Source organism: Falco punctatus, assembly GCF_963210335.1.
Source record: "Falco punctatus genome assembly, chromosome: Z".
Classification (NCBI taxonomy): Eukaryota; Metazoa; Chordata; class Aves; order Falconiformes; family Falconidae; genus Falco; species Falco punctatus.
The window spans coordinates 16,343,434-16,357,425 of NC_137586.1; the positions used below are offsets into that span (position 1 = coordinate 16,343,434).

The window sequence follows — 13,992 nt, forward strand, 5'->3', positions numbered from 1 at the left end:
TACTGGAAACTATGTTAAGGTACATGGAAAATAAGGAGGTAACTGGTGACAGCCAACATGGCTTTACTAAGGGCAAGTCATGCCTGACAAATTTGGTGGCCTTCTGTGATGGGGTTACAGCACTTGACAGATGAGGGGAGGGGAATGACATCATCTACCCAGACTTGTGCAAAGGTTTTGGCACTACCCCACAAGGCATCCTTGTGTCTAAACTGGAGAGACATGGATTTGACAGGTACAACACTCGGTGGATAAGGAATTGGCTGGATGGTCGCGCTCAAAAGTGTTGCAGTCAATGGCTCAATGTTCAAGTAGAGACCAGTGATGAGTGGCATTCTTCAGGGGTTGGTATTGGAACTGGTGCCGTTCAACACGTTGTTGGCAACATGGACAATGAGATCAAGTGCACCCTCAGCAAGTTTGCCAACGACACGGAGCTGAGTCGTGCGGTTTACATGCTGGAGGGAAGGGATGCCAACCAGAGGGACCTTGATGGGCTTGAGAACTAGGCCCATGCAAACCTCATGCAAGGCCAAGTGCAAGGTCCTGCACATGAATCGGGGCAACTGCCAGTGCAGCCTGGGCACAAAACAGATTGAGAGGAGCCCTGAGGAGCAGGACTTGGGGGTGTATTGGTGGACAAAAAACTCAACATGGCCCAACAATGTGGGGTTGCAGCCCAGAAAGCCCTGGGCTATCCTGGGCTGCATCAAAAGAAGCGTGGCCAGCAGGATGAGGGAGGTGATTCTCCCCCTCTACTCAGCTCTTAGGAGACCCCACCTGGAGCACTGCATCCAGCTCTGGAGCTCCCAACATAAGAAGGACATGGACTCGCTGGAGCACATCCAGAGAAGGGCCACAAAGATAACCAGAGTCTGGCTGTAGCACCTCTGCTATGAAGGCAGGCTGAGAGAGCTGGAGTTGTTCAGCCTGGAGAAGAGAAGGCTTTGGGGAGACCGTATTGCAGCCTTCTGGTACCTAGAAGGGGCTTACAAGAAAGATGAGGACAGATTTGTTTAGTAGGGCCTGTAGTGACAGGACAAGGGGGGGTGGGAGGGGGCTGGATTTAGACTGAAAGAGGGTAGATTTAGATTAGATATTGAGAAGAAATTCTTTACTGTGAGGGTGGAGAGACACCGGCACAGGTTGCCCAGAGCAGCTGTGGATGCCCCATCCCTGGCAGTGTCCAAGGCCAGGCTGGATGGGGCTTTGAGCAACCTGGGCTGGTGGAAGGTGTCCCTGTCCATGGCAGGGGGGTTGGATCCAGCTGATCTTTAAGGTCCCTTCCAACCCAAACCATTCTGTGATTCCCTTTTTAATTTTAACACTTGAAACTATTATAAGTTACTTAGCTTACATAGAGCTCTAATTAATAATATAAAATTGCCTCTGTTCCATAGTTTTAGCTTCTCATCATGATGTACCTTTTAATAATCAAATGTGCGTCAAACCATGCATAATAAAGGTAGCTTTATGCCAGAGTCCTTCATTCTTTTCTAGTTCTGTATTTTGTTGTTAGGTTTTGGGTTTTTTTTTTCTGAAATGTGCCCTTTATGAGATTTTTTGTCTCTTTTTTAATTTGCAGTATATAATTTCTGCTTTTACAGTATTATTCATTGTTCTTTTCATATCCTGTGTAGCTGCGCACACTAGGTGAATGGTGTGTTATCATCTGAGACAATTTATTATTTCTGTTTCTTGACACAGCTGAGCGTATAGCCCTGACAAGTGTTCTATAAAAACAGGCTTTCATCCAAGTGCTGCTGATGACTCAATCAAGCTGTAATATCAGCAAGCAAGGAAAGAAGTCTTTAGGTCCGTGGCAGTTTTAGATTGTGTTCATTGGAAGAGCTGTAACTCATTTCATGTGCGGAATGACTCTGTCCTTTTGGCATTCCGAGGAGTGAGGATAAGCAGGCAAAGTGATTTTAGCTGTGCATGGTCAGCCAAACCATTGTGAATGTTTTTACACAAGCACAGAAAGATGATTTCCTCTTGGTTTCACCAATTTTTCTATGAGATAGCTTGTAAGGAATATCCACACTGTGAAAAATAAAGGCCTTTTACCCATAAAAATTCTGTGTGGATATGTATGTATGGATTTGATTGTTGCAGAAACAAGGTTCAAGACAGATCTGGAGAGCCTGGAGTTAACAGTCCTTTCTCAGCACTTGTTCTTACTTGGTGGTGGAAGTATTGCTGCATATTCAGCTGCATAGCACACTCTTGTCTCCCTGTCTGTCTGTGATCTGATGGAATGATGAAACAGCAATGTACAGAAAAAGTCCTCAAATTAATCCTTTGCTCAATAATTTTGTGGTTTGGTTTGCAGCAGAGAGGCTACCTTTGGTTCAGGACTAGCTGCATATGTGCTGCTTTGGCAAGCAGTGCCAAACTGGAAGAAATTACAGGGGAAAAAACTTTCTCATCTTTGGGGTACAATGAGTTAATGGAGATGGCAAAAGCAGAAGTCACTTCAGAGGTCAGTTTAATGAAGTGCAATGTCCTTCACCTTCCTTCAGGTCTTTTCAGGTTCAGGAGCTATCTAAACGTCAAGAGCTCGTGTCAAAAACCAGTTTTGTTTATAAGCAAAACTCCCTATGGTTTTACTCTGAGCGTTAACATTGTTACCTGACCAGAGTGGATGCAAACCACTCTGTATTCTGTGACTAAACTCTTTCTTTTCTCAGGGATTTTCTTAGCCCAGTTTCGCCTGCTTATGCTGACTATGTTCATATCCCACTGGAGAGATGTCGTGTTTAAATTCACTTGTGATTGACCTTACTCCAACATTGCTATAGAAAAGGGCCAAGAAATTTTTTTATCCTTTTTATAACTCCTGGCTCCCTGTCTGTAGTGAAGTAATTAGCCTGAGCTGACCTCTAGCCAAATGTTCTTGTGGTCGAGTTTCAGCTGGCTTGAGGACAGTCAGCTGCTGTAATTTTTTTTTTCTGGTTTTAGCTCTCCTCATTCTTACAAACTGCTGAGTTGGTTAAGATATAGACTGTTATTCCTTAGTCTAGTGTATATTACAAACACTGAAATTTTTTTCTGTTCAGTAACAAGGACGTTATTCGTGGCATTTGTCTTTCATATGCTACAGGTACAGGTGTTGGGAGGTAGATACTACCAGATTGTGAAAAATCTGTTTTGTCCTAAAGCTGACAGAGAAGCTGCCTCCTGCTAGATTAACACTGCAGCCTCTGAACAATGCTGTTCTTGTTGGCAGTGACTTTTTACAAGAGTCTCCAAGAGAAAGAGCAGCGGGTGGTTACAAGACAGGTTTGTGAGAATTTTCTGCAATGCAGTAGTTGTCTGATGATGGGGCAGATGACACTTCAGAGGAGTCTTCTCTCAGAAATGTTATTCTTTACCGTCAAAAGTGCTATCATGTTGGGGCAGCTCCTACGTTGCACCAGATTTTCCCCCATGAGACCAGAACCATGGCAGTGTAGCTCTCCCTTGTCTTCCAGTACCTCTAGAAGTGGTGGCCATACCTGTAGTCCAGCAAAGCTCTTGGTATTTGTGCTGCACGCAAAAAGGTCATGTAGTCCCTGGTGCTTCCCACACCTTGCAGAGCTCCTTTTGCCTGGGAGAGACCTTGAGCATGAGCCCTGTCCCAAGGGCTCTGGGTTTGCACTCCAAGGAGGCTAGCACAACCTGCCTTTTCCAGAGGCTGTTGTACAAAAGGTGAGGCATGGCCCATCCATATTTCCAAATGAGAGCAGTTGCCATTTTTGAACTCAGTCCTCTCTGTGTACTGGACATGTTCAGAGTACACCAGCTGAATTTTTCTCCTACATGCAATCTGGATGGATAACTCAGTGGAGGATCTCGTGTGGATTTAGGCAGAGCAGAGATACTGTTGCTTTACCTTGCTAAGATAATGGCATTTGTGAAAATCCACAGAAGCATCATTTGTTTCTGTACTGCATTTTGCTAGCAAAAATGCAAGAGATTAAGCAGCGATTTTGATCACCTTTGAGGTTTAGGAATGCAAATTAATCTTGTGCCCTGTTTCAGCATGCTAGATGTTTTAGTCAGTCTGTGGCTCAGCAGGGACTTTCCCAATAATTACAGAATTGTTCTTAAACAAGTAGTGGCTGCTGCTGAAGTAGTGGCTGTCCTCCCCTCCACCCTGGCTGCTCTTTCTCATACTTGTGCTGCCCTGGCTCTGCTTCTTGGGTGCATCTTTATGCAGTCCTGATAAACCCAGACAGCAAGCAGATTTGTTACAATAAATGTTTATGGATTAATTTTAACTGGAATAATTTCCTGACAGAGTTCATTGCATGCAGGTATGTAAAGTCCACCAGCATAAGAGGAAGAGCAGTACTGGAATGGAATTGTTTTTGTCCACAGCAGCAAGACCTGATTGTAGTTCAACGTGATTGTTGACCTCTGGGACGTATTTCCAGGCTCCTGGGTTGGTGCCCCCTCTGTCAAACCACCCCTCCTGGGAGAAGGCTGAGATGATTGCCAGTCACAGCACAGGGATGGAGGGGATAGGTGTGCTGTGACAGCTGCACATGGGGACCTGTCCTAGTTCTCACCACAGAGAAAATTGTTTGGTGCAGTTATGAAAAAGGAAACGGTGTGCATAGATGTGCTCTGAAGGCTGGACTCTATTGATGACATTCATTCTCACAGGAGAACTCCTGTGAGGGTTTGGGCTTTTTTTTTTTTTTTTTATTTTTTGTGGCTGTTGTTTGGCAGGAGGAAGTAGGAAAGCTTGGAGTGGTAGGAAGATCAGCAGAGGATAGTGGACGTGGGAGAACACGGAAGTGTGAATATGGAAGCAGCACAGAATGCCTGGGTATTGCAATAGGGAGAACACAGGAGGGTTGTAAATAAAACGACGTGCTCAGGTGTGTGAAAGAAAACAAAACTTCAAGGAAAAGTGGAAGGGCTGAAGGGAAGCAGGGCTGTTTGACAGAGTGGAAATTGTGTAAGAGGAGAGGAGTTGGCTAATACAGAGGAGTATTTGTGTAGAAGATTTATTAATAAGAGACAATAAGAATACTTTAAACAAGAGTACAGATGGAGCAGGGGAACAATTGAGCTAGCTGAAAACGTAGCTGATCTCAGATGAACCTTGTACTGTGCCAGTGTAGCTCCACTCTGAGAGTAGGATGATTGCTGGCCTGTGATTTGCTTTATGAGGTTTTTTCCCAGCCCTGTGCACTCCAGCAGCTGCAGCCGTCACTGCTCCTGGTCCTGCTCCCCAGGCCACCTCACTCTCATACCACCCCAAATCCTCACTAATGTGCCTCCAGCCTCACCGTACCCCTTCCTTCCTCCCTGCCCACTTGAGAACAGGGCAATCACCTTTGAGAGACCCATGTCTGCTTGGCCAGAGGAAAGCCCTGCCCACCACCTGGCAGGTCCCCAGAGCTTATCTCTCCTGTTTAGCTGAGCATCCCTGCAGTGGTTTGGGGGTGGTGGGGAGCATCTCCTGGCTTGCCTTTGCAGCTCTGGGTTAGACTCTGCTGGCCTAGAGCAGGTTGAGTGCATGCCTACTCAGCCTGAAACTCAAGAATTATTGAGCAGTTGTGCTAATAAGGATGTGGGAAATACCTTCTGATTTTCAAGTTTTGTACTAAACAGCATGAATGAGAAATGTGAAGTTGGTAATAGTTTGTGGGGTTTTCTGTAGTGTGATTCAATCTGTTCTCTTAGGGTAAAAAAAAAAAATTAAAGAGGGAATTATCTTTTAAATTCAGTATTACCATAGTTTTACATACTCTGTATGCTTGTGTTTTAGTTTCTGACTAAATTCAAACTTTGCTAACACTACTAGGAAACTGACTACTTTTCGATATCCAGATTTGACAGCATCGGCTGTTAATCAGTAACATCCACTTAGAGATTGTTCTTTGTTAGTGGGCTTGGTTGTTTGGACGCTTGTGATTTCATCTACTCTTAGATGAAGAAAGAAAATACTTGAAAACAGTCGGGTGTAGAATCAAGGTTTGTCATAACAGTTTATGGTCAAATGTGGAAGTGGAGCTATTTCTGTCATCTCCCTCTCTCAGCTACCTCGTTGAGCTGGAGTGTCAGTGTATCCCGGCAGTTTTTTTGCCACAGACCAAGAAGCTGCTGCCTGAGTATTGTTTCAGCGTTTTGTGTGCACTCTGGTGCTGTAGCTTTGGCCTTGAAGGTCTCCAGTCATCTCTGTGCTCCACTGGCATGCTTGTAAATGGTCAGGTAGCCATCCATGGTATGTATGTTTTCCCCCTACTACATATGGAGACCTCATGAGCTTTTGGAGGCATGGTATAATTTTGTGCAGAAGGCTGCGCTGCCTGAAACTCCAGCGTATCCCAGCTTCTGCCCTTAACTGTTACCAGATGCTGACGGTAATGGCAGGAGCAAAGAAAGTAGTGTCCTTCATACAGGATCATATGATGGGGTTGTAGGCTCTGTGTGTGTGGCATGGGTGAATTGAGTGTGCTTTTGGGGGAGGTTGTGAAGGCTTGTTGGGTTGTGCTTGGGTTATAAATGTTTGGATGCTTGGAGGTTGTAAAGGCTTGTGTGGATGTGATCAGGTCCATCAGAAGGAGCCTTCTCAGAAATGGCACAGGTGGAAGTTTCCAGCATGAGACAGCCTCTGTGGCAGCCCCAGAAGAGCAGCACAGCAGTCGGGGAACCAAGGCAGGTGCTCAGGATTTTGTAGGGTTTCAGTGGGGAACAGGGCAGAGAATTATTCCAGGTTACTCCATTCTTGCAGCCCCACAGCCGCTCTTTCTGCTCCTGGCATGCTGCCTGCCACGGGCAGCGGCCGTACATACTAAGCTGGTGTTCGTTTGCTAACAACCACTTGGCTTTCTGGTGTGGGAGCTGGCTTATTAAACTGCATCACTCCTCTCAGCTTTGCTGCATGTAGTCCTAAACCCACAAATGGTTATACATGGCATGCAAAGGTGAATACAGCTTCAGAGCAGCATGAGCTGTAAAGGGGATCACCATATTTTTGTTCCCTGAAAGAAATACTGTTCTTTTTCTGCTTGGGATCCATCCACCAAAGGCTGCTGTGGGGGAAGTGTGGCTACTCCCTGGAAGCAGTCTAGAGATTGACAGTACTTGACATTTTTCCTCCTCTGTATTAAATGAACTAGAAACCTATAAGCTAGTTCTTTTGTAAAATTAATATTTACTCTCTGTCCTAGACTGCAAGATGATGTATGACTTTGTGAGACAATAAACTATAAACTAAATACACTTCTGGTTTTAATCCTGTCAAAAGTTCCATAAAACTAGATAATAGTTTAAATGTCATGTCATGTTAGTTAGTGATTTTTTTTTTTATATATAAAGAAACTCTCTTACTGTCTTCTGTTATTACAGAATTAGAGGTATGGATCTTCGGCATCTGCTCTTTATTTTGGCACTGGTCTGTGCAAATGACTCCCTTTCTACAAGTGATGGTAAGTTTTATGATACCTTTCTGTGCCTTTGTGTGTGCAAATATATATATAGTTTTATATTAAGAGTATTTTTATATGTGTCAGGACTATGAAAGTTTCTTGGTTGGAGTAACCTGGGTACATCATGTGAAATGTTGAAAATACATCATTTTATCTTATTGTAAAGATAGAGGGTGAGACTGAGATGTGTTGCAGAATAATGGTAAATTTCATGGACAGCATTAGATGTGTGATGTGTAAACAGGGTAGGCCAGTGTTGGCATTAGGTGTCTGGATCTTCTTTTCTCAGGTACTGAAGTTATGAAAGTATTGTATGGGTGGTTTGGGGTGGTTTTTTGTCATTGGTTTTGGGGTTTTTTATAATGAAAACAGATGGGTTTTTTTCCTTAGCAAGTCTTTTTAGTATAATCATATGTTAAACATAGAACTATTTGGAAGTACAGAGGAAGCATTTTAAGACTACAGTTTGGGTACAAGGCCAATATGAACAAGTTTCATAAGAATACACTTAGAAATACTGGAGCAGAAGTTACAGGAGGGATTTGAAAAGAACATGTACCCTCAACCAGCCAGATGGCTGTGGGTAATCAGCAGAAGCCTTTTCAGGGAGGCGAAACTCTGAATGCACATCCTGTGGTGTTCATGATCCAACAGATCTGCCCAGGGTTCCCATCCCCCAAATCTACCTCTGGCTTTCCACAGTTTTTCTCCTTTCTGTCCTTATTCAGCTCAACTCTTCCATCTTCTGAATTAAATGCCAGGCTGGAAAGTACTTGGTCCAGCTGAACTTTATCCGATGCTTTCTCTTGTTGCAGCATGCGATGATTCGGAACCATTTCTGTATCACCCAGAGGTCTGTCCTGAATCTGGTGGGTCCTCTGGGACAGGTCTTTTACTCATTTAACAAAATAATCCCATTAACTCCAGTGGGAGTTTTACATTGTATCAGACTGTTCAGCTTACACTGGTTATGATCAGCTCCTGTAAACAAATGCAACTTAACCTGGTCTGGTTTGTCTTGTTCTGGTCTTTGGAGAAAGCAGTAACAGTTTTCCATAATTACAAAGTTTATGCAAACATGTTGCTGCTTCTCCTAGAGCTACAGTGCTGCTGCAGAAAGGTGTGGCTCCTTAAGCAGGTGCCCCTCATGACCTCCTAGCCAAAATCAGTGGTAGCAGAGAAAGTGAAAGGGGCATTTTGATTAGTAATTTTTTAAAAAGTGGGGTGGAAACAGCTTCTACAACAAACTGTAAACAAACTGATAAAATCCTCAATTAAAATTTCTGACATCTCTCAATTCCTTACATTTTTAATTTAGCTCCAAACTTAGGTGTTACTGAATGCAAATACCTATAGAGTTTCAAGCCCTGTTTCATTAACCTTTCTAGTGTTAGTCTTAGAATATGGCATTAAACCTAAGGGCTACGGTGTAGTTGCCTGTACTTATAACTGTCCTGCAGTTTAAAGGTATAATCATCCTCCTTCACTCTGATACAGTTCTGTATTTTCTTGGAGTTGCATACTTAAAATTTCAATATATCCATATTTGCGGAAGCATTGGAGAGGTATAAGAGGTATTACTTGGTTGGTAATGGAGACATTAAGCTGAAAGAAGATATGATTAGAACTCAGATGATCAATTTTCAGAGAATTCGTCCATAAAGTTCTTTTTTTATTATTATTAAAAAAGGGATTTGGATAGGGAAAACACAAGTTTCTGTTTGGTTACTTCTACGAGTGTGCCTGAGATACTCATCCTCTGTGTTATCAGGAAGAGTGTAAGATTCTCTTATCTCTTGTCAATTAAGGCTTTTTCTTTAACATTTACCAAATTTGGTTGAGTTCCTGGTGTATCTGACCATTGAAGGCAATGGATGAATCAAGTTTTCACTTCTGTCCCCAACTTTCATTTCCTACTGCAGCAATGCTTTCATTCTGCTACCTGCATGTCCCATGGGAAGTGAGTGTGCCTGTTTAAGAAGTGTGTGAGGAAGTATGGGGCAGTGAAGTGTATATTTTCGTAATAAAGTTGGGCTGAAACAATGTGAGACCTTTATTTAATGTGTTTTGAATCCTTCTCTGTCTTCTGATTTGGTTAAAAGAAGAGTAGTTTTCTGATAGGAATTTGCAGAATAAAGCTAATTTTTTTCCCCCTTTGTGTACCAACCTCTTTAGTTAGACCCATGAATGGAAATAAAATGTGCAAATTCCTCCTTGCTTCTGCTGAAATGTGGAAAGTCAGTATTTCACAGTGAAACATGATACATATACCAGCTTCTATTTGTTGCCTTGTACAGAATGGTCAGTAGAACAAAAATTAATCTATCCTGACTTGATCCTTCCCCCCTGCTGCAGTGTCTGCATTTTACAGTACATTCACTCAATAGACAAAAATAATCTCGGCCCAGAGGCACTCTACTAGACGAATTGATTTATCTCATGAGGTTTAAGAGCACATAAGGATTTTTTGATCCTGGGTAAATGAGGTGTGGTTCAGGTGTCCTAAGTTCAGTAAAAATCTGTGTTCTAAATAAAACTTAACCACAACATCACCTTTGTGTGACTTTGTCTATACTGATGCAATAGTAACTTCCATGAGCTTACCTCCAGAATCAAAAAATGAAGAGCTAATTGTGTTCCTGTGCTTAAATCCAAGATTCTAAATGTGTGTCCTGATCTCCTGCATTATTTATGAACTCTCTGTGTGAAGGGAACAAAGCTTTGTTGTCCCAAGAATAAATTTCTAACCACTGAACTGCTTCCAATGCTGTAACACATTTTTTCTGAGTAGGGGAAATGCTCAGCTGAGAAAGAAAAACAAGAAAGTATAAGTTAAACAGGAATATTTGGGATAATAGTGTGAGAGAACATCCGTTTGCCATTCTTGAATGATTTAGGACAGAGTGTTCGATCAGATCTGTTTATTAGCTGTTGGGTTTTTTTCCCCCATGTGAATGTGCTTGTACCTGCCAAAGTTCTTGTAAGCATCCAGCCCCACTCAGGTGATGAATCCTGACAATCTTACAGAGCTCTGCCCACCACAGTCTTGCTGAGGCCTTCCTATAAGCTTAATTAGATGTGCTCCATACCTGTGCCATGTCAATAGGTTGCTCAAAGGACTGGATCTGCAGTGTCACAGTTCCCTAAACAATACACTTCAGTAATTTTATTTCTTCTGGCAGCACATTAAAAAATAACACGTACTTGCTAATCTTGCACCAAAACACGTTACTGGGACAGGGTAATAGTGACTTGTACATGGAAGGATTTTATGTCTTGAAAGTAAGTAAAGCTTATGTTCAGCCTTACAAGAGCCTGTGCTTCGAGCTGGCTCCATGCCCTGGGGCCGATCCACCCTTGGCACAGGGTGAAATCCCATACGTGTTTCCTCCTGGCAGGAGTAGAGGGTGTGAGGCCAGCAGTTGGCCAGGCAACTGCACAGCATTCAACACCAGATATTGGGCATTTAGTCACCTATTTGCTGTCTCCAGGCTGGTGCCAAGTTCTGCTGGAGGCTTTCCATTGATTTAGCTTGTTTTTGTGCTCTCCTTCTGCAAAGACCTTGGCTTGCCGGCTCCTTAAACTGAGGCTGTGGCTAGCGTGAGGTGACAAGGGTGCCCACCATGTCTGAGTCAGTAATGCTAAACATCTGCTGCACCAGGTCTTCAAGTGTAATTCAGAGCTGAGCAGGTCTGGGACCTGCAGCCTCCCACCAGGGGACACTGACCCACACGCTGTGCCTGCCATACGAAGGTAAGGGCGGAACAGAGGCAGTGGTAGAAAGACAGTGTGAAGGCCACTTATAACAGGAAGGTAATTTCTAATACGTGTGTAAATACCATAGGTAAATGGATTTTGTGGCCTAGGGATCCAAGAATGTAAGGCCCATTTTCACAGCTTAATGAAGATGGGTTTTGTTAAGTCAACAGAAATTACGCTTCTAGTTTAGAGTTCAGGTTTCTTTGAAGATGGGGAATTGTGTGATTTTGAAATTTTAGTTTAATTCACTTAATTAGGTACATGAACAAGAAAGAGTACTGCTTCATGAGTTGATCAGCTGTGTCTGTGCAATATTAGTTGTTCAAGGGAAAAATAAAAGCTTGTATTCATGTACACGTAACAAAGTTTGTGTTTGAGATATTTACATTAATGTAACTGCAATGTTTCAAATACATATCCAGCATGCACTCAGGTATTTTGGTTTATTATACTTGCTGACAGCAGATTTGATTGAGGGGAATTGCTCCAGACATAGATTTAAAAATATTTAGGAAGCAAACTAAATTGTGCCTGCTTGCTCCTTCTCTACAGCTCATGATATAAGTCACGTAAGGACATAGAGTTATAAACTGGAAATTAGTCCCAGTTAATAAACCAATACATAAACTCAAGCAGTTTGAAAACTAATTTCTTCCCAGTGAAAATAAGTGGAAAATGTCTTTTATCATTTTTTATACTAGATCATAGTTCATTCCAGGCTATTACAGCTACGCTAGTTCATCCTTTGAAGCATGTTTAGAGAGACATTCATGTTTAATGGTGGCACAATTACAATATTTGTAACTGGTTTTGTGCAATTACAATTTTAAGAGCTACAAGCCTGAATCCGTTGTTCATTTTATCTAATCTGATTTTAGAAATGTATTTATGTTTTCCAGTCATAACTGTTTTTAAGTACTGTATGAAGGTGTTACGCTCAAATACTCCTATTTTCCTCACTTTTATGTAAGAAGTAGTTATTTTCCCTTCTGGTACATATCAAATCTAATTTTTACTTTCATCAAAATGTCTTTTTGTTATGCTGGGTTTTGCTCACTTACTGTACTTGCTTTGTGTGCATTACATATCCAGATTAAACCATTTTAAGTATAGGTGTGCACTGAATATCAAAGTCCCCAATTACAGAGCTGGAGACTGAATCCTTAACCAATATGTAGGGCTGTACTGTCTTTAAAGACATCTGTGTGGGACTCGGCAATGACACAGGACCTCCAGGACATCTGCATCATTCTGGAGTGGCCAGAAGCTTAAAAGAGCTCTTTAAAAAGCTTAAGGTCAGGCATCTCATATGTACCTGAATATCTGTTTTCAGGCAATTAAATCAACTCCATCAGCTGTTCTTTTTTCCAGGGACTGTATTAACTAGCTCTCCATTGACATTTGGGAGCTTGAACACCTAAGGATGAGATTCATCCATGTAGGCACCCAAAAAATCTTCATGAGACTTGTAGATAGCACATCTGTGCCTTTTGAAGCAGAGGATGGAAGGTAAGCAAAATATCCTAGGCAGTCTGAGATAGCTACAGATGTTCAGGCAGCTGGATTTTGCCCTACCTTGCATAAAGAGAGCTAAATATAGGTATCTTAATTTTGAACTGAGCCTCACCCTTATAGCTGCCTTGTTTGGATATGCATGCTTCTGCGTGCTTGCTTCTGGGTAGTGTCATAATTTCTCAGCTCCGTGCTGTAGGTCTTCTGCTACTGCTGAAGTGAGGGGTCTTCTCATTGGATTGACAGGATAGCAGTTGGGTTCTTGCTGTCACCATGAAGCTAAGTAGCAGATCAGATGGATGTTGTCAAAAGGCATGGATTTGACTCTGTGAAACACAGAGGAATTCTTAACCAAAGCAGGAAGGTGCCTTTGAATTGCAGCATATTGTTTGCTGAGGAAATTTGTCCATCTGTTCATGGAGTCAGGAGGTACCAGGGACTTTGTTGCTTGACTTGAAATGTTCATTAAAAAGATCAGTAGCTGTGTGGGGTCTTGGCTGAAAACATGTTTTGTGATTTAGGCAAATTCAAATTTTATAGATTGCGATCACTGTACTGATAAGCCATTTCTCACACATGAAGGATATTTTTTTATTTTTAACAACTTTTTTGCTGATCTAGACATACTGGCATATAAAACAATCCTAATCTTGTTAGGAGGAAAAGGCAGAATCTTCCTTAGCTTGAACTGCAAACTCCCCTTGCCTCCTCTTGGAAAACAGTAGTACCATAATATAGTTCGTAGTTATTGGTTCGTTGTGGTCATTTTCTCTTCTTAATTCTTCTAATTGCTGTTTCTTTGCTATGACCTTTCTCTCTGTTGCCTACATTCTCAATTATATGCAGCTATCTAAACACAGAACAAACCAGAGCAAAACTGGCCGTAAAACCTGAAAATCTCAAAGCTGTGATCAGCTCAGTGCATCCTGGTTTACGTGGACAAGAGCAGAACTGTCAGGAATACAGATTTAAAACTTTTACCTGCAGACAAAGCCTTTGGAATAGTTGCTTTATTTCCAGAAGTTTAAGTGTTTCTGAGAAAGAAGTATGTGTCGTTGTGTAGAAGAAATTGCTATGGAGCTGTTCCAGGAGCCAGGATCAGAAAGCTTGGCACAGGGGAGTGTAAGTTATACCACTCTGATCTGGCTAAGCCATTTCAGCTGGAGGGAAGATTCATTTTGGCAGAGAGCAAGTAGTATTTCCATCATCACTTTCCATTGCGATTAGGCATGGCTTTGATGGCTAGCAGAAAAATCTGAGGGAAGGCCTTTAGTCTGTGTGCTTCTAAGTTACT

At 42.3% G+C, this 13,992-nt stretch overlaps 1 protein-coding gene across 2 annotated transcripts in view; it reads left to right on the forward strand.

Annotated features, from left to right (window-relative positions):
* GHR (growth hormone receptor) overlaps positions 1 to 13,992 on the forward strand; it is a 125,123-nt gene that overhangs the window by 46,452 nt on the left and 64,679 nt on the right. For both annotated transcript variants that reach the window (XM_080372182.1, XM_080372181.1), the window contains exon 3: positions 7,348 to 7,427. In XM_080372182.1, the coding sequence (XP_080228308.1) occupies positions 7,358 to 7,427 (70 nt within the window). In that variant the 5' untranslated portion in view covers positions 7,348 to 7,357. The remainder of the gene's footprint in view (positions 1 to 7,347; positions 7,428 to 13,992) is intronic.